This window comes from Hyperolius riggenbachi, chromosome 7, assembly GCF_040937935.1.
Source record: "Hyperolius riggenbachi isolate aHypRig1 chromosome 7, aHypRig1.pri, whole genome shotgun sequence".
NCBI classification, from domain to species: domain Eukaryota; kingdom Metazoa; phylum Chordata; class Amphibia; order Anura; family Hyperoliidae; genus Hyperolius; species Hyperolius riggenbachi.
Window position 1 is genome coordinate 271,312,905 of NC_090652.1, and position 20,396 is coordinate 271,333,300.

Below are 20,396 nucleotides of genomic sequence, written 5' to 3' on the forward strand. Positions count from 1 at the left end.
GATCATTCAGGATCAATGGGGCCCATCACCTTCTCGGTTTTCATACAATACAATCTGAATAATCTGATCCAGAAATACAATCCATAACTAAAAATTGTACCGTTGATGGGCACCTTAACATTCGTCTCTTTAAGATTACTTTTCAGCACTCTGCAATTGAAAAAGTACCAAAAATGGAGGAAAAAGTTCTGTCAAAATTATTCTGGGTATTTTGCTTGCTGATGGCTTAAAACTTAAAAGATGTTTTCTTGACAAGGTTTTAAAATTTCACTTAGTGGAAAACTTAAGAGAAAAAGTTAATTGAATAGTGCCCTGAAGACATTGCCAAATGCATCTTCTCTTTTCCATCTCCCCACGGGCTTCCAATTGGCAATCCCTCCATCTACAAGCCTTGAACAAAGTCTCATGTCATATGTCATTGTTTGTGCTGTTGCAGGTGTCGTGGATGAATACCAGTTGCCTTATTATGACCTGGTGCCTTCTGACCCTTCACTGGAAGACATGAGAAAGGTTGTTTGTGAGCAGAAACTTCGACCCAACATTCCAAACCAGTGGCAAAGCTTTGAGGTATCTCACTTGTGTTTTAAATATGCACGTTTGTTAACCGCTTCTGGACCTTGCTAATCGAAATCCACTCCCTGCTTGAGACTTGTTATCCCTTTCAGGGCGTAGATTTCAATTACCACACCGCTAACTCCTGCCACTGATTGGTATGACAGCAGAGCTCTGTTAGCCGGACAGGAGCTGATTGGCTTCTGACCTTGTGATCAATGTGATTGACGCCTGACCCTCTCACAGAGCTCTGCTGTCAAACTGACAGCAGAGCATGTGGGCTTCAGTGACGGGAGACCGGGGAGAGCAGTGCGAACTGCAAGAGAGATGGGACCGGAGATGGAGACTGCTGTTCCTGTAGTGGTTAAAGAGGGTCTCCATCTTCACTATGAAAACCGCACACATCTTCACTATGAAAACCCTTTGATCGTTTTGTCTGAATGCTGACCTAGAGCATTGTTCTACACTCACAATAGATTACCCTTCTTCAACCTCCTTCCAGGGAACCTTTTCACCTGGCTAACGATGCTTACCCCCTGTTGTTCACCACTCCACACTATGATGCAATCACAGAAATTAACGAGGGAAGCACTCTTGATTGGTAATATATCTTATATTGTACACAACAGTACACAAACGTTTTCAAGCCACTCGCTGTTCCTCACGAGCATTGTTCTCCCCACTCATCCCATCCGCCACTTTACGTCACTCCCTCACCACTACAACAGTCCACCACTCCCTCGCACTGCAACAAAACACATCACTAGCCTGCAGGCTAGAGACACATCCTAACAGTGTCAACCCTGCAGGGTCACCCGAGGGACTGGGTGCCAATTTCTACTGGACAGCATGCCTCATACATGTGTACAATGCTTTACTTTTTCCTCAGCAGTGAGGAGATGAGTGGGATCAGGTGATCAGCTCTGTGTTCACAAAGAAAGACAAGCTGGTCCTTCATCCCAGCTCCTTCCTGTCTACCTCACCTGAGTAATGATGGCATGGGGGAGGGTTCACAGACTGTTGTTCAGCAGCAGGGATGCTCTTACGAGTAATAACGAGTGTGTAAACACTCGAATTTGTGATTTAAATGAGCAGTAATTAGCTCAGTTGTGTGGTGGGGACATAAAGGGTTAGTTACCCATAATTTTGCATCCTCCCTGCACTCCAAATAGCTTGCACGCGTTCTATTGGAGGCGTTGCAGGCCTCACTGCGGGCACTTCCTCCTTCAAGCCGGAAGGAGGAAGTATGTGGTGATGAGGCTTGAAACGCGTCCAATAGGACGCGTGCAAGCTATTTGGAGTGCAGGGAGGATGCAGAATTATGGGTAATTAACCCTTTATGTCCCCACCGCACACCTGAGCTAATTAATGCTCATTTAAATTACGAAGTTGAGTGTTTACACACTCGTCATTACTCGTGAGAGCATCCCTGCTCAGCAGAGAGTCAATGAGATGCAAATCATTTCTACTTGCATTCATGTATATTGTCTGTGGCTTGTACTTGGACCAATCAAAATTGACAGGAAGTTATTTTGAATGGCCCAATTTTCAGCTGCATACTATTTACATGACATTCGGACACAAGTAAAAATTATTTGAATCTCGGTGACCCTCTACACTGATCAGTCTCTGATATTGTCACAGGAAGACAGGCTTGCAAACCCAGACAGATAGGTGATAAGAAATTAATAATGCAAAAATGGTTTAGCTGCAATGTCAAAAATGTGTCCATCAACACTTATGAAATATTGCACATAGGGCAGCTGGATAGCCTATGGGTTAAGGCCTTTAATTAAGGGTTAGAAACTTTGACCAGGGTTCAAATCCTGGCTTAAGCCAGGACGTAAAACAGAAAGGAGTCTTTGGGCAAGGCTCCCTATTGATTCTGATCGCCCATGGACTGCGCCCTAAGTGGCTGCAGCTCTAAAGTGGTTTGAGTCAGCCAGGAGAAGAACCTACTATAAATGTTATCTGTCTTGTCTTGTCTTGCACATGAGATGCATAAAAAATGAAAAAAAAGAAAAACAAGACCTGAACTAATAATGTTAAATAACAAAAAGGCTGCATCATTTATGCCTATAGCCAGTGGCGTAGCAATATGAGATGCAGAGGTTGTGACCACACCAGTGCCCTTGGACCAGTGGGGTGTTCCATCAACCACAGTATTAGCTCTTCAATGGTGCTATGCTGGTTATGAGGACTTCTATATATTCTTTGAATAGTGGTAATCATTAACAAACTGTTCCCCTCCTCTGCTTACACCTCTCATACTGTCAGGTTTTGTTGTGTCATATGAATTTTTATATATAGAATGCTTGGGGTGTCCACTGGGGCCCAAAGCTCCTTAGGAAGGCCACAAAAAACCATTGGAGCCATGGCTTTCTGTCATGCTGCCCCTACACTCTGGAATGCCTTTCCAAACGTAATCAAGACAGCTCCTACCCTGGAGACTTTTAAATCAAATTTGGAAAGTCACCTGTTTAGTCTGTCATTTATGATCACTTAACTTTTTCACCTGTACACATCTTTATGTATTGAGGTGAGACAAGCTTATGCTTTTGGGTCCTGAGGTGAGACAAGCTTATGCGCTTCGGGTCCTGAGGTGAGACAAGCTTATGCGCTTTGAGTCCTGAGGTGAGACAAGCTTATGCGCTTCGGGTCCTGAGGTGAGACAAGCTTATGCGCTTCGGGTCCTGAGGTGAGACAAGCTTATGTGCTTTGGGTCTTAAGGTGAGGCAAGCTTATGCGCTTTCGGTCTTGAGGTAAGACAAGCTTATGCGCTTTAGGTCCTGAGGTGAGACAAGCTTATGTGCTTTGGGTCCTGAGGTGAGACAAGCTAATGCGCTTTGGGTCCAGAGGTGAGACAAGCTTATGCGTTTTGGGTCCTGAGGTGAGACAAGCTTATGCGCTTCGGGTCCTCAGGTGAGACAAGCATATGTGCTTTGGGTCTTAAGGTGAGGCAAGCTTATGCGCTTCTGGTCTTGAGGTAAGACAAGCTTATGCGCTTTGGGTCCTGAGGTGAGACGAGCTTATGTGCTTTGGGTCCTGAGGTGAGACGAGCTTATGCACTTTTGTGTGGAGTTTCATTTTTATGAGCTAATCCTTTTTCTTCTAGGCCCTCCGTGTCATGGGGCGGATAATGCGAGAATGCTGGTACGCCAATGGGAAAGCCCGCCTGACTGCCCTGCGCATAAAGAAGACCCTCTCTCAGCTGTGCGTGGAGGAAGACTTCAAGTTGTAGCTACGTGTGATTATGACTAGGCTTCAACAGCCGCCTCATGTTGGTGGAACTGCTTGTAGCTGTGTTTGCTCTACCTCAGAAGTAACAAGTGCCAGACCAGAACACTGAGAACAAAGCACTTCTTGGTTACATTGGTTTGCTACAGACGTTGCTGACTGGCCTCTTCTTTATTATGAAAAGGCCTGGACTGTATATAGGAATGCTAACAGGAAGTAAACAAATCATGTATTACCATATCCAGATATATCCGACGCAGGAATAAGCCACACATTGATAAGAGTTAGCTAGCTAAGAACTTGTATGTTTTGAACAGGACTCTCCCTTTATTATCATATGATGACCACAAGGCAGTTGTAATGTGTCATACATACAGACATTAGTCATAATTGTTATGCGTTGCAGTCTGCTTAGTAGCCTGTTATAGCGATACATGCTGGGCGTGTCTTAGGGTGCATACACACATCCAATTTTGATTGGCCCATGACTTGCAACGTTAAACAGAGTTTAAAAAAAAATCCAAAATTTTCCATAAACCTGCATTTTACAATTTTCATAAATGCAATTTTTTTTTTCAGATTGATTGTTTTATGACAGCAATCTTAATATGTTTGGCCAGCAACGGACACTAAAGAAATCCTGGCATCCTCTTTCTAAACTCTTAAAAAAAGTTTAGCCAAACTTGCGCTTTAACAAAATCTATCTTTTTTTTTTTTTTTTAATCCTGGTCCTAGAACTATAGTGAGGTAAGGTATTTTAATAGTGTTGCTCATTGTGGCTAATAGAGATGTCCCAAACAGTTCACCAGGAGAACAGTTCATTGCGAACATGGGCTGTTCGCTTTCGCACTTTTTACATTGAAGTCTTAAGCGGTTATTTTTTTAAACAAATTTTTCAAAAAGACCTTATAGTTTTTGAGAAAATCGAATTTTTTTTTTAATGAACGTGGGAAAAGTTATAATGGCCGACGACTTTAGCAGTTAATAGCAAAGCCCCCTTATGTGCTAGAAACACCATGTTTGGGCATGTTTAGGCCATCTCTAGTGGCCAATAATCTATCGTAAGTCATTACAGGCTATGCTTGAATAAAGTTAGAAAACAGCCATCTCAGACGATGCTTCTACATCAGAATGAAGTAGATGGTATGTAACAGTATTGCAATGGAGCCAATCAGCATTTGGTTTACTGAAATGACCACTAGTACAAAATGTTTCCTGATTGGTTGCTGCTAGGGATGATGCAAATATTTATGTTTAAGCAGATTTATGTACATTTTTATGCAAATATATGCAGTTTGAAAATTGGCCAATCAAGTCCCACCCAGGTTTAATTTGATTGGCCCATTTTCAAGCTGCATACATTTGCATACAAAATTACATACATTTGCATGAACTCAGAAATATTTGCATCTCATTGATCATGCCTAGTTGCTGCAGATACTGCCTGTTTACCTTAGGGCAATGGCCTCTACTGACACCACTATTGTGGAATTGTCCGAATACATTTATTATTATGAAGAATGGCATTGCTAAGGAAAGGAGCTCTGTCACTTGAGGTAACACTGCCAAAGTCTCACTGCCACAGTTACACTGCCACAGCCACTAACAGGCATATCAGGCTCCTACCCCCTTATTTGCAGTACAAGTAGTGTTAAAGTACAATGGAGGTGCCGTGTGACATAATGACATAAACATGTGTTTGCACAGTGCCAAGCACACAAATGACTATGCTGTGTTCCTTTTTTTCTTTCTCTGCTTGAAAGAGTTAAACATCAGGTATGCAAGTGTACGAGTCGGGAATGGGTAACCCTCACTGATAAGGAATTACAGCTATAAAATACTTTCCTGTCAGTAAATGGCTTCTAAGAGCAGGAAAGAGATAAAAAGGGTCAATAGTTCATAGATTTGAGCAGAGATAATGAAACAGTAAATACATAAAAACTAGGTTTAAATATAAAATAAAACTGCAGGAAATCTAAAAAAAAGTCATTTTCAGAAGGAGGATAGATACAATTATTTATCTCATCAGTTTATTTTCACCTTGGGTGTCCTTTAAAGTGAACCGAGCACCTTTTTTATCACTCAGGACATTTCTATAGCACATGAAAAATGCATGCCGACAATCTGTTTCATTATTAAAATAAACTTTTAATTTTACCTTGTATTTTACATTCAAAGTAGTGTTAGTAGCCTGTTTCAGCAGGCCTGCCTGACCGTACCCAACCACAGAGACTTCAGGAACCTAATTGTTTTATTGAGCTAATTACCAAGAGGTAAACAATGCCTTTTCATCAGCATAGGGGGTGAGTAGTTAGGACTGTTTCTTCAAAGCCATTGTGTGTGTCAATGTGCCAAGATAACATCTCTGACTTCTGTAAATAAGGACTGTGAGAAGGGGAGGGGGGAACATGGCAGCTTCTATGCCAGGAGAGATTCCAGTGAAAGAGAATGTGCTCAGTTCCCTTTAAATGCATGTGGGTGATTCTGTCAGGCTTTGTTTACTTCTACTGTTTTACTGAATAATTCTAAATTTAAGTTGAGGAAGTTGAAAACTGAAATGATTACTGGCCTGCCTTCAACTGAAGGAAAATTAGGTGCAAGTGATAATCTTATCTTCACAATAGCTTAACCGGTTCGGCCTATCTGGACAAGCTTTCTCGTCCAGATAGGCACTGCTGCTTTCCCTGCGTGGTACGCGCGATCGGGCGCGCGCACCCGTCGCCCGCCGCTAGCCCCCCCGATCAGTGAATGGGATTATAATTGCCATTCATCGATCTAACTTCCATACAGAAATACCGACGCTTTCTATCCAGAGAGCGCGGTATTTCTGCCCCCAGGAAACTTGTCCGCAGCATTTTAGTTCCTGGATGTGAGATCGTTCGCATCCAGGACTTTTTTCACTGTGGCCATCTTGTGGCCAAATAGTAAACTGCACCCACATACATTTTTAATAAAAAAAATATTATCTTACATTTAAAATAAGCAGTTTCCCTCCCACACCAAAAATTACCCATATACATTGTTTATTAAAACAAAAAACAAAACAAAAAAACAATTAAAAAAAAAAAAAAAAACATAAATAGTTACCCAAGGGTCTGAACTTTTTAAATATGCATGTCAAGAGAATATGTTATTATATTATTTAAAATTATAAGCTTATAAATAGTGATGGACGCAAATTGAAAAAATGCACCTTTATTTCTAAATAAAATATCGGCACCATAAATTGTGATAGGGACATCGTTTAAATGGTGTAATAACCGGGACAGATGGGCAAATAAAATACATGAGTTTTAATTACGGTAGCGTATATTAATTTCAAACTATAATGGCCAAAAACGGAGAAATAATGAATTTTTTTCATTTCTTTCTTAATCTTCCTGTTAAAATGGATTTAGAAAAAAATAAATCTTAGCAAAATGTACTACCCAAAGAAAGCCTAATTAGTGGCGGAAAAAACAAGATATAGATCAATTCATTGTGATAAGTAGCAATAAAGTTATAGGCGAATGAATGAGAGGTGAACGTTGCTCAGATGCATGAGATTTTCGGCACTGCGGTGCTGAACCGGATAAGTGGGTAAACAAATAGAAACGCATACAATTATGAAAAAAAACTCTGTCCTGAAGTACTGCCTCATAGTTTTCTATAGATTGGGGAGGAAGTAGATTCTGATATCTTAGCCAAAACTTTATTACAGTATTGTGGTTTTGAGAATTTGTAAAACTATATGCCTAATATGCCCCGACCTCACCCTGTGGTTCCTGAATGTCACAGTCTTTTCTGTGGGAGTGATGTCAAGGGTTACACCACAATATGAAGGTGGTATGATTACACAGATTGGTCACTGCCAACCACTTTATCTTCTGCCTAAACTTAACTACTTAAAGGACATCCAAGGTGAAAATAAACTGATGAGAAAAAAACAATTGTATCTATCCTCCTCCTAACAATGACTTTTTTAGACATCTCACGGTTTTATTTTATATTTAGATCTAGTTTTTACTGTTTTGTTGTCTCTGCTCAATGACACCTTCATTGACGTATACCAGAGCAGGGATGAGCAAAAACTACTCCAGTGCGAATTTACGCATTGTAGTTGACATTTCAAAATAATGCTTACGAATTTACGCGTAGCAAAGTACCGCTATGCGTAGCTTACGCCCACTATGCGTAGTTAACATGTCTATTGCGTAGTGAACTACGAATGTGTTACTCGCGTCTAATTTTCCGCATGCAATTATATGTTTACAAATTTACGCATTGGAAAGGGGAATGTACGCATAGAAGTGTTCCCAGAATAAGCAATTTAAAGGGATTAATGCGTACATTTTCTGCATACGGGCATAAGCATCCGCATACACTATGCTTCCCACTACGTAGAGAAGTTGGCTGACTACGACCATCCCTGCACCAGAGCTCAAATCTATGAATTATTGACCCTTTTTATCTCTTCTGCTCTCAGAAGCCATTTACTGAAAATTCTTTATGGCTGTATTTACTTATCAGTGAGGGTTATGCTATAGACTGACCCAGTCCGACCTGGTCCTGACCTGGACAGAAACTGTCACTAAGCATACCTGCTCTTTCAGGCAGAGAAAGAAAAAAAGGAACACATCATAAATATTTGTATGCTTGGCACTGTACATACACACGTCTATCTCATCATGTCACATGTCACCTCGGGTATCCTTTAATTTCTTCATTGCTAATCTCAAACTGATAACTGACCCTAATTGATCCTTATACAGTATATGATTCCTATCTCTAACCACCTAGACCTTATTGATAAAACTAACATCCCTCTCTACCCTAACCCCCTCCCCCATACTCCATACTTACCTTTCAGCTTCAGACCCTCCTCTTTTGCCAGAACACTATCCTTAATGCTTACAACAGATTCCTGGGTCACCAAGGTGGGAATTTTGCATATTATTTAGCCTGTGGATTTCAGTTCATCACCACTTTGCCCCACATCTACAAAAAGTTTGTTTTTTTCTTTCTTTGAAGAGCTATTCTTTACTCTTCATAGATGTTTAAGCCTAAGACAGTATATGGAGTCTTTCACAGTCATTATAAGGAGATTTTTTGTTTTATTTTATTTAAGGGAACTTTGTTGGAAATCTTTGAAGGATCTCCGTTCATTCTGTGCTGTTTTTGGTACATAATAATTGCACTATACATGAATATTTCCAGGGAAAGTTGGATGGCATACTGTCCATAGAGGACAGACATGGCAGGTAAAGCACCGCAGTCCATTGCTGTTTATAGGACAAGCCTAAGCTTGTTTCCCTACATTCCTAGTGTATACCACATGTTCTGTGACCTAACCACAGCTGTCATGAGAAGGACCAATGACAGGGCAAGGAGTGCTCCAGCATATATGAAAAGCAACCATAATGGGAGGACACTGGGTAAACTTAGGTCGCCACCTGAATAGGAGGAGTCTGTGTTTCATGCAGGGGCAGGCTCCTCCTCTTCTCACAGGCTTTATTGTGAAATCCCTTTATCAGTTCACAATGCAAGTTCATGAACAGTATCACTAAAGTCCTGTACACATGCTTAAAGTGAACCTTAGGTCGTTTAAAAAAATGAGATTTACTCACCTGGGGCTTCCCTCAGCTCCCTGCAGCTGATCGGTGCCCCCGCAGCCCCGCTCCGATGTTCCAGGACCCGCCGGCGACCACTTCCTGTTTCGCCGTCACTGGCCGACAGGCATGGGAACGCGAGTGATTCTTCGTGTTCCCAGCCGCAATATCGCCCCCTATGCTGATATTGCGGCCTCCAGGAGAGTATTGTACCTTGTTAGCCATAAGTAAAAACAAGAAGTTTTGAATCAGGATGTTGGTTGAGCGGCATAAAGACCCCTCGTTATGCCGCGGGATAGCGGCGTTTTAGCAGAGGCAAACATGCCCCTGCTGAATATAAGCTAAAAAGCCATTTTTAATATGGCTTCAGACTCTCTTTAAATAATGACTATAATACAAGGTAGCGTTCTCTAGTGTTGCTGTGTGTTTGCAATAGTTTGTCTTTCCAGCAAGCCTTTGGAAGGCTGATGCAGCAGGGACATTATCGCAATCCTGTAAGAAAATTCAGCAAATAAGAACAATCTCCTGGCTGATGTGAAAACTATTGACACATTTTTTGAGAATTCGAGGAAAGTCAGCATGTTGTATATGTAAACTAATCTATAGGAAAAAAGTATTAGTACTGTGAACTCTTCTCAGTAGTTTTCCTAACAACCGGGTGACTATTCTTTTATGTAGGGCTGGAATGCACCTCAAACCTGATCCCAGACCCACCCCTTATTGGGATGTGGAGCAGGGTAGAGTGCAGTGATGTCACCCCACCAGGGCCGCCATCAAAGATTTTGGGGCCCCTCACACATCATCAAGCCTGGGTCCCCCCCTCCCTAGGCCCACCCACTGGTTGCTGTGCCCGCCCACTAGCTACCCCGTGTCCGTGGGCGAAGTGCGCTGCAGCGAAAAATGTTCATTCCAACACTGAAGAAAGGGCATGCACAGTATGCCAAAAAGTGGGTGTGGCCATGGTATGTTGTGGGTGGAGCCAAATACTAGCAAAATACAGGTAGTCCCCAGTTAACAAATGAGATAGGGACTTATAGGTCTGTTCTTATCCTTTATCCGTTCTCTTTTTCCCCCCTCTTTTCTTTCTGGTGTCCCCAGTATAGGTATCCAGGCATAGGTTCCCCAGTATAGGTAGCCAGGTATAGGTTTCCCAGTATAGTATAGTAGCAGGCTCACTCATCGTCTCCCCACTTTCAAGCGCTGATGTAAATCTTCTCTCAGTGCTGGAACGCGGTGTGCTTGTTAGTGAGCCACAGGCCCGCAGCCAGCACATGTGGCCCTTCCAGTGCTTTGGGGGGGGGGGGGGGGGCAGGGCCCCCAGAAACCCTGGGCCCCTCACTGCAGTGTCAGTTGTCCCCCCCTGATGGCTGCCCTACTGTCCCTCCCCCTAGGTCTATTGGAAAAACACACTTATGTAGATATGCTGCATCATGTTTCCAGACATTTTCAAACTGTGCACATTTTTTTATTTTTTTCATATGGATTGTACATAGTTGTTGGTTGACATAAAACATTTCTTAATCAGAGATCCTCATTATTGACTTTATGTGTTGGCAGACTGACCCTATTATACACAAATATTGATACCTGGTATCAGTAGTATAGATGACTTGCTTTGTTAGTGCTATATGAGAATCATTTGAGAAAGTATAATAAATATGTATTTACATCTGTGGAGTGAATGTAAAAAAAAATAATGAATGTAAGAAAGTGCATATTGGAAAATCTTTACCACAGTTGAGTAATGTGAAAAAAATCAAGAAATAATTATTTTCTAACATTAGTCTACCTTGCCACTATACATGAATCTACTCATTCTATTTTCAAGGGAATGCTCATTGTTTTATACACATATCTGTATTAATCTATTTATTGTTAGTTGTGAAACCTAAAGGTGGCCACACACCATACAATTTTTTAAATATCTGTTCAATTTAAGAATTGCAATCAATTTTTCTGACTGATTGTAACATTTCAAAAATATGACCAATGTACCACACACCTATGTTCAATTTTTTCCTCAATTATGATAAAAATGATTGGAAAGTCTGAGAAAATTGCTAGGGTGTGTATATTAATAAATTAACAATCCAACACACACCATACAATCTTTAGTAGAAATTGAAGAGAAATATCTGGCATTCCGGATCAATTTAAATCGAAAAAAGCGGGAAATCCGATCGGATTTTTCAGTTGAATGAAAAAAAAGCTTTCGATTTTTTCGAGAGATAAGAACGTTTTTAACGAATTACTGTAAAATTGGATGATTTTATTGTATCGTGTGTGGCCACCTTTAGTACGCCAAGCAACGTTGTGTTCTTGGTGAATGAGAGGCTAATAATAATACAGGCTAGAATACAAATGCAATGCAAATTGTATGAAGTGTGGAATCGGGCCACTTGAATGTAGTTCCTGTTGATTTTGACTGCACTCACAGACTGCATATAGTTTGCATTCAATTTGTACACACGCTGGAAGAATCATTTGCATTTCTTTGACCATCTATAATATTTAAAATATATTATATATAAATAGTATAGTAAGATAAAAGTATTGTAAGTGAAAAACAACATAAAAAAAAAATCAAAATTGGATGGTTTATTCATTTATTGTGTATCACTTCTGGGGGGAAAAGTAAGTATTGTCCACTGCCATAGGAATTTCTTCCGAGTCTTATATCAGCTGGGAGAAATTATTTCGTTTCAGATCCAGATTTTGACTTGACAATTCCAGAACCGTTCTATTTTTTCTTCTTTTTTTCAGGCATTTGTTGGTGTATTTACTAGAGTATTTAGAGTTATTGTTATGTTGAATGGTCCACTTTTGGTTAAGCTTCACTCCTCCGATAGTTGGTTCCACGTTATCCTAAAGCACTGTCTGATACAAAGAATAAATCATAGTGAATTCTATAGTGGTGAGCAGTCCAGGTTCTGATGGAACAAAAAGAGCCCCAAATCATAACCTGTCCACCACTATGTTTTACAGTTGGTATTGTAATCTTTTGACAGACCTTAGTCTTTGCCTTGTTTTCACAGGGTATATTATTCTAGAAGTCCTCAGTGTCCATAAACAATCTTTTATCTTGCTCTGATGTTCTTTCTGTACAGTGGACATATATATATATATATTATATATAAAAATAATAAAAAATATTGCACATACATATATACATATATACAATATTCTTAAATATATATATATATATATGTACAGTATATATATATATATATATATATTAAATATTAAAATATACAAATATGTTCAAATAGCCAACAAATTCCATAGAGGGTTCTTACATTCGTCACACGACTATGTTGCATTAAGTACTAAAAAATGATTCTAAAATTCTATTTTTTAAAATATAGAAATGTGAATGATCTCAAATGAGAATTTTATTTTAGGGTAGAATTTTTGGGATCTCACTTGCCGACGTGAATTATAAAAATATGTGAGGAGAAAAGAATGCCCTTTTGTTGTTACAGCATAGAAACTTGTAAACTTGTAAAGTTACAAGTGCCAAGTCCCCAAATTTGGAGACTGAGACACTAGCCCCAGTTGTTCTCTGTGTAGCTATCTTACCCTCACCACACAGATCCAAAGCAAGATCTTTCTTGGCCTTACCCATGGCTCCCCAGAAAACCCAGCAGGTGCCACTCCCTACAAACATTGGCTCTTAATTACCAATATTTACATCTCATTCAAACCTAAAATTGTAAAAGGCAAATTTTTAAAGCAACCATGTTGATTGGTGTAAATTATAAGTATTGCATTTAAATATAAATTTAGCATAATTGTATGTATTATTTTTTTTTTTCTAGTAAGCCTTTTATTGGTTCCTTTCACCCCGTTACAAACTCCGGTTGGTTCCGGTTCACCATTAGTTTAACACAAGTATTGCATTTGGAATTGAACTTTCCAAATTCCAAAAACAATTTGGTATCTGCGCTTGCCTGCAGCTGTGCACAGTCCCATACAGTTATAAGACTACTTGTGTCTGATTGGTTCCCTGTGAGTAAGTTATGAATCTACATCTCAACATCCCCTTAGTATGCACCCGCCTCATGTAGGGAACGTTCCCATTGTAGGGATGTAGTCTTGATTAAGTTGTTCTTCCTACTGTGGGTGTCACATGGTCACACTTTATTGACCCACCCAGCTGCTACCTCTGGAGGGGAGAGGATAAAGTCTGCATTGAACTTTTGCATAAGTATTTGGCCAATGAAACATCTATTTCTACACACTATGTAAATTTGCTTATCAATCTGATTGCTGTTTGAATTTTCCAGCTATAGGCTTAATTAGGTTTTAGTAGTTTCTGATAAAAAAAAAGCAAGAAGAAAGAAATAAAATATTTTTAAAAAACTGTAGCGTAAAATCTATTAAATAGATAAATAAATAAGTACCGTTATTATAAGCAAATCAAAACTCATGCTCTCTCCAAGAACAGTGATATATTTTTTGCCTTTGCTTTGCTTTTATCTGAAGTGGTAAAATACTGGTATTACTGGTATAATATTATCATGCTTATGTTATCAATGTATGATATTGTATTTGTACTTTTCTCTCAGTAAAAGTATATGCAATAAGATTGAAAACAATTGCTAGATTTAAAATTTAGGGGGAACCTACTTCGAGAATATTGGAAATCTCTGCAGCTGAAAACTTGAAAAAAAAAAATAGAAAATGATCAGATATAATAGTTATTCAATGCCAAATCCAATGAATACGTAATGGAATAGATCTTGAAATTATAAAATTATAAAAGCCTGACAAGCTTCATTATCACAAATGGGGATTACTAAACATGGATGCACACCTTTGATGTCGCCCGTAAAGATCACAACACTGCAGGAAACCAGCACCATACAGACACCATGCTCGGATAGAGGTGAATGGCATGCACTGTTTCCACAGAGGGGGGAGGAGAGACGATGGGGCGGTGCATGATGGAGCTGTTCCTAGTGGGAGAGATAAGCGTAAGTCCAATGTGCTCATTAGCATCCTTGTGGGACACCTGTACTCACACTACATTCTCCATGAAGATGGCCTCGGATGACCACCTCAGCCAAGTTCTCTCTAAAGTGTGTATGAGACTTTTCTGGCCAATCATACAGTCATCCCATTTCTCAAGTAGCATGAGTTCATATAAACTGACTAAAGCAGTTTATCCAGTTGGACTTCTTTGGTGCATTATGTGCTTATAAATGGATTTAGGCATGTAGCAATAGCCATAGCAGAAATATCAACTGCTATAGGGCCCTAGATCAATGAGGGCCAGAAGAACCTCAATGCTTTCACTGCTCTTATAATTTTCTTTCTCCATATGAATTAATATCTCGGTATCGATGTGTTGTATGCACTAAATAAAGCTTATGATTGTATGTAGCTATGTTCACTCATGACCATGGGGCAGGTAAATCTGTAATTTCTTAAGTGTACCTAGGTCCATGGGCCCCAAGAAAATGTTACTGTAGGGATCCATGACTTTAGTTATCCCATGGTACAGAGTCTATGCCCGTCATACAATAATTTTGCTCCTGAATTTTCTTAGAGGAGGTGTTTTCACAACTTTCGGCCCTTATTCAATTCACTTTTCCTCCTAAGTTTTCTCCTAGGAGATAATGTTCTTGTTTCGAAATAAGTTTTCAGCACTCTGCAATTGAAAAACTACCAAAAAGTAGGTGAAAAAGTACTGTCAAAACTATTTTCTTGCATGCTGGTGGCTTAAATGCTAAAAAGAAAAAAAACTTACAAGAAAAAGTGAATTGCATATGGGCCCAGTTATATAAAATTCCTTTTAAGCCGGCGTCAAACAAGAAAAACTCACAAAATGTTTGGTGTTAATTTTTTACCTAATTTTGTGTACTTTTTCATTTGTTAGAAATTGAAACGTTCTTTTGTAGTTGAGATGAAAAATTAATTCTTTTGCAGATAATAAGAAAAATTATTTCCTGGGAGAAAACTCAGTAAAAAAGTGTATTGAATAGGGGCCAGTAACTTTTTAGACCTAACAGCTCAGAGTATATTGCTGCGTTAAACCACCAGTATATCATGAAAGTTAAAATTCACATTTTCCTTATAGAATGACGTTCTTGTGGCTATAAACTTTTACGTACTTAGAATTACGTCTTTGTTTTTGTGACGTTCTTTATGCATATTGTATACACCAGTTAACTTTGTAAGCGAAGCACAGTATGACCAAAGCTACATATTGTTTTACAAAAGTATAAATCGTGAAATGTTGGCTTTTCAATGTATTTTTAATGCATTATTTTTATCAACATGTATTGTTTTGTAAAGTGTTATCTATAGTCCATTCCTATCAGTGTTTCAGTGAAAAAAAATTATATTATATTATAAATATATATATATTTTAAATAAAAAACGGTATTCAACATGTGTTTTGTACATTTTGTGTCATTCATTTTTGTATGTCATTAGACATGGTCAGTGAAATGCTAACAATTGCATCTGGTATGCACATTTTGTGCAAATTGTATTCACCATGGAATTGGGCTAATCATATGCACTTCTTGCGCATATAGGGCTCAATTCACAAGGTGGTGCTAACCCAGTTAGAGACTCTAGGCATGATAACCATTGCACCACGCTGGTGAAAAGCCAGTTTAGGCATGATAAGTTTAGGCGTGATAAGTTTAGATAAAATTAGATCGCGCGCAAAGTCCCGCACGCAAAGCAGCGCCATTAAACTCTATGCGAAGTGCACCAGACTTTGCTAGTGCAAAACTTTTGATCAGCTGTGCACTGCGGTGCTAACGCAGTTGGTGCTATAGTTATCACGCCTAAATTTAACACACCTAAACTTATCACACCTAAACTTATCACGCCTAAACTTATCACGCCTAAACTGAGTTTAGGAGTGATAAAGGGCTTTTTACCAGCGTGCTGACTGTTAGCACCGCTTTGTGAATCAAGCCCATAGTTTGCATTAAAGCAAACCTAAATTGAAATAAAAGACAATTAACTGTATGTTAAGGACATGGGGCCTGATGCTATTTCAGGTGATAAGTAGCTTGCAGATGCGAGCTACTTATCACCTTGCCATCGCACGAGGATTACCGGCAAATCCTATTGCCAGTTTCACTCATGCGATGGCCGATCGTTAGGGAGCATTACTCAGGCGGAAGCCTGAGCGATGCTCCTTATTACCGGCGATGGGGAGCGAGGTTTACCCTGTGGTGCTGTCCATCAGCACCACGGCCTCGCTCCCCACACATGCGCACAAGCCGCCGAACATCCGCCGCCATCTTCCGCCACTGCATCTGGGGGTCTCCTTTAATAAGGAGACCCCCAGAGCTCCCCGCCGGCCACTGCTCGTCTCCGCAACCCCCCACAAAGTTACAAAGCTACAAATTTCTTAAATTCCTTACCGCCGCTTTACACCCGTCGGCCGCCACATCTCGCCGCAAGTCCCCGCTGTGTAATTACAGTGTACGAGTTACTGTAATTACACTCACTAATAACAGAGTCCCGGCAAAGCATCTTTGAATCAGCTGCCGGGGCTCCCCATTGGTTCACAGGCTGGACCAATGAAAATGGCTCAGCCTGTGAACCAATGGGGAGCCCCGGCGGCTGATTCAAAGATGCTTTGCCGGGACTCTGTTATTAGTGAGTGTAATTACAGTAACTCGTACACTGTAATTACACAGCGGGGACTTGCCGCGAGATGTGGCGGCCGACGGGTGTAAAGCGGCGGTAAGGAATTTAAGCAATTTGTAGCTTTGTAACTTTGTGGGGGATGCGGAGACGAGCGATGGCCGGCGGGGAGCTCTGGGGGTCTCCTTATTAAAGGAGACCCCCAGATGCAGCAGCGATGTCGTGCGTTAGCATGTTTAGACCTGCTTTTTGCAGGTCTAAGCTAACGCTCAAGTCGGAGGCATGCAAAGTGTAATAGGATAGGGTGTAAGGAACTTGCTGGGCGATAATATCGCCCAAGCGAGTTCTTTTAGCACCCTGCCTAGGGCTAAATACAATTGAATCAGGCGACTTTATAGTCGCCTGATTATCGGACTCACCAGCGTTTAACACTGGCAAGTCTGACAATTGCATCAGGCCCAATATCCTCAAACTTTGATTGGCCCAATAGGCAGCCTGTCACTTGACAGGAAACTTGACAGGCAACCTATTGGCCAAATCAAAGTGCGGGGATAATGTCCTTTAACCACCCTGGCGTTCTGATTAAATCGCCAGGGTGGCTGCGGGAGGGTTTTTTTTAAATAAAAAAAAAACTATTTCATGCAGCCAACTGAAAGTTGGCTGCATGAAAGCCCACTAGAGGGCGCTCCGGAGGCGATCTTCCGATCGCCTCCGGCGCCCAGAATAAACAAGGAAGGCCGCAATGAGCGGCCTTCCTTGTTTTGCTTATATCGTCGCCATAGCGACGAGCGGAGTGACGTCATCGACGTCAGCCGACGTCCTGACGTCAGCCGCCTCCGATCCAGCCCTTAGCGCTGGCCGGAACTTTTTGTTCCGGCTGCGCAGGGCTCAGGCGGCTAGGGGGGCCCTCTTTCACCGCTACTCGCGGCGAATCGCCGCAGAGCGGCGGCGATCAGGCAGCACACGCGGCTGGCAAAGTGCCGGCTGCGTGTGCTGCACTTTATTTGGTGGAAATCGGCCCAGCAGGGCCTGAGCGGCAGCCTCCGGCGGTGATGGACGAGCTGAGCTCGTCCAGACCGCTCAGGAGGTTAAAGTGATTGGACCCGCAGGGGCTCAGGGCAGGACGAGTGGACCTCTTGTCATTGCCAATTATCAAGCATAAGCTTGTAGCGCTTGCTATGCTACTCTGATAAGGAATGTAAACTTTGATAAGGCGTGTTAACTCTGATAAGGCATGCTATTTGTCTTAGTGAATCAAGCCCAATGTGTGGTAGCAACAATATCTTTGGAGAAAGATGACCCTGGGGATCAAGACCTCAAAGGCACTAGTATCATTTCACTAGAAGCTGCACAGCACCTTTTTTGTTTGTTTCATTGACCTGAGGAAGGGGATAAAGCCCGCACAACGCGTAGTCGCGTCCTTATTCTGTACCATAAAATTTTTGACCTGCTATAAAGATATCTTGGCTACTATTCTGCAGGAGAGGTAAGCCAACTACTGCTTCTCCCTTTTTAAACAGGGGCCGAGCGGAAATGGGCACCTCTGGGTTGATAAAGCTACTTCTGCGGGCGGGCACTGCATTAATCTGCCAGTTTCCCTTCAGCTAAACAATACTGGGTCACAAGACATCGGTAGTTTCTATTAAACGGCTGTTAGTGATTGTTAGATCATAGTGGCAGGCTATAAATGGCTGGTAGTTTCCAGCAGCAGGCTAGTAGGGATTCGTAGCTTCTAGTGGTAGGCTGGCAGTGAGTCATAGGCTCTAGCCCAGTAGTGATCAGTAGATTGTAGTGGTGGGTAGGCAATGATTAGTAGACTGCAGTGCCTAGCTGCTAGTGCGAGTTAGATTCTAGGAGTTAGGTAGAGTGTAGTGGCAGGCAAGTAGAGATCGGTAGATTTTACTGGTGGACAGGAAGTGATGAGTAGATGCTAGTGGCAGGAAGCAGTGACCAGGAAATTCTAGTGATAGGCTGGTTGTACTAGACACCAGGGAACTTTATTAGGGAGGGAGGTGGCCACCAGACATTAAGGTTGGCCTGTGACTTGTTCCCAGTTTGAGTTTGACACCTCTGCTCTAAACCAAACTGAGCCAAAATAAGAATTGGAGATCCACTTTAAAAATATCTTTCTGACTGCAGCTGTGACCACATACCATATAGCACTAGCAATGTCTCTTTTAGTTTCTTTAATTTGAAACTTTCCAGTCATAAATAAACAAAAAGCTCAAAAGAGAACAGATTTCTGCTGCAGGAAAACTTATTCTGTGTCACGTCTGTGTGGCTTTTACCTCAAAAGCTTACAGTCCCATCTTCTTGAAAAATATGGTTCAATCTTCACACCTACTGCCGAATCAGGGGTGCGGCATGTGAGAACAAAGAGCTTCCTGTCTTCACAGAACAGGCCCACTTGTGGAAGATTTAGTAGCTTCTTTAGAATTAGAATACATTACTTAAAGAGAACCCGAGGTGGGATTTAATTATGTTACTGGGGCACAGAGGCTGGTTGTGCACACTAACACCAGCCTCTGTTGCCCCATGGTGTGCATCCATGTCCCCCCATAACCCCGCAGTGCTGGCGACACGCAGCGTGTCGCCAGCACAATGTTTACCTAAGCGCTGTCTGTCAGCGCCGCTCCCCTGCCTCCTCCGCATCGGCGCTACCCGCCCGTGTCCCTTCCCTCCCGCCGATAGGAGGGAAGTGACGCTGGGTGGGTGGCGCCGATGCGGAGGAGGCGGGGGAGCGGCGCTGACAGCGCATAGGTAAACATTGTGCTGGCGACACGCTGCGTGTCGCCAGCACTGCGGGGGGTATAGCGGCGCGCAGGGGGGACATGGAGGCACACCATGGGGCAACGGAGGCTGGTCTTAGTGTGCACAACCAGCCTCTGTGCCCCAGTAACATAATTAAATCCCACCTCTTTAAGTGTGTGTGTGTATACTTCAAGGATACTTCTGGTCATCTTATAAAACCTGAACTTCCCCTTCAATTTTGTTTTAATGAATGAATTGCTACAAATTTGTCCCAGATATGTACATAAGCACTAACATATGTATGGGAAATTGGGTCATTGTCTATAGCTGACAAAAAATTGCCCTCTTAAGGTAGCCATACACTGGTCGATTGGCATCAGATTCGACCAACAGAAAGATCCCTCTCTGATCGAATCTGATCAGAGAGGGATCGTATGGCTGCCTTTACTGCACACAGATTGTGAATCGATTTCAGCCTGAAACCGATCACAATCTGCTGAGCTGCCGCTGTCGCCTGTCCCCCCCCCCCCCGCACACATTGCCTGAAGCCTGGTCCCGGGCATCTTCTCCGCATCACGGCATCCGCGTATAACTTTCTGTCACTCCAGTGACAGCGGAAGTTCAAATAGAGCGCCCTCTATTTGTACTTCC

The 20,396-nt window shown here is 41.7% G+C and overlaps 1 protein-coding gene across 1 annotated transcript in view; it reads left to right on the forward strand.

Annotated features, from left to right (window-relative positions):
• Positions 1-6,879, forward strand: part of ACVR1C (activin A receptor type 1C) — a 168,542-nt gene extending 161,663 nt beyond the window's left edge. The window contains exons 8-9 of the mRNA XM_068245750.1: positions 437-567; positions 3,668-6,879. Of these exons, the coding sequence (XP_068101851.1) occupies positions 437-567; positions 3,668-3,793 (257 nt within the window). The 3' untranslated portion in view covers positions 3,794-6,879. The remainder of the gene's footprint in view (positions 1-436; positions 568-3,667) is intronic.
• The last annotated feature ends 13,517 nt before the right edge of the window (positions 6,880-20,396 follow it).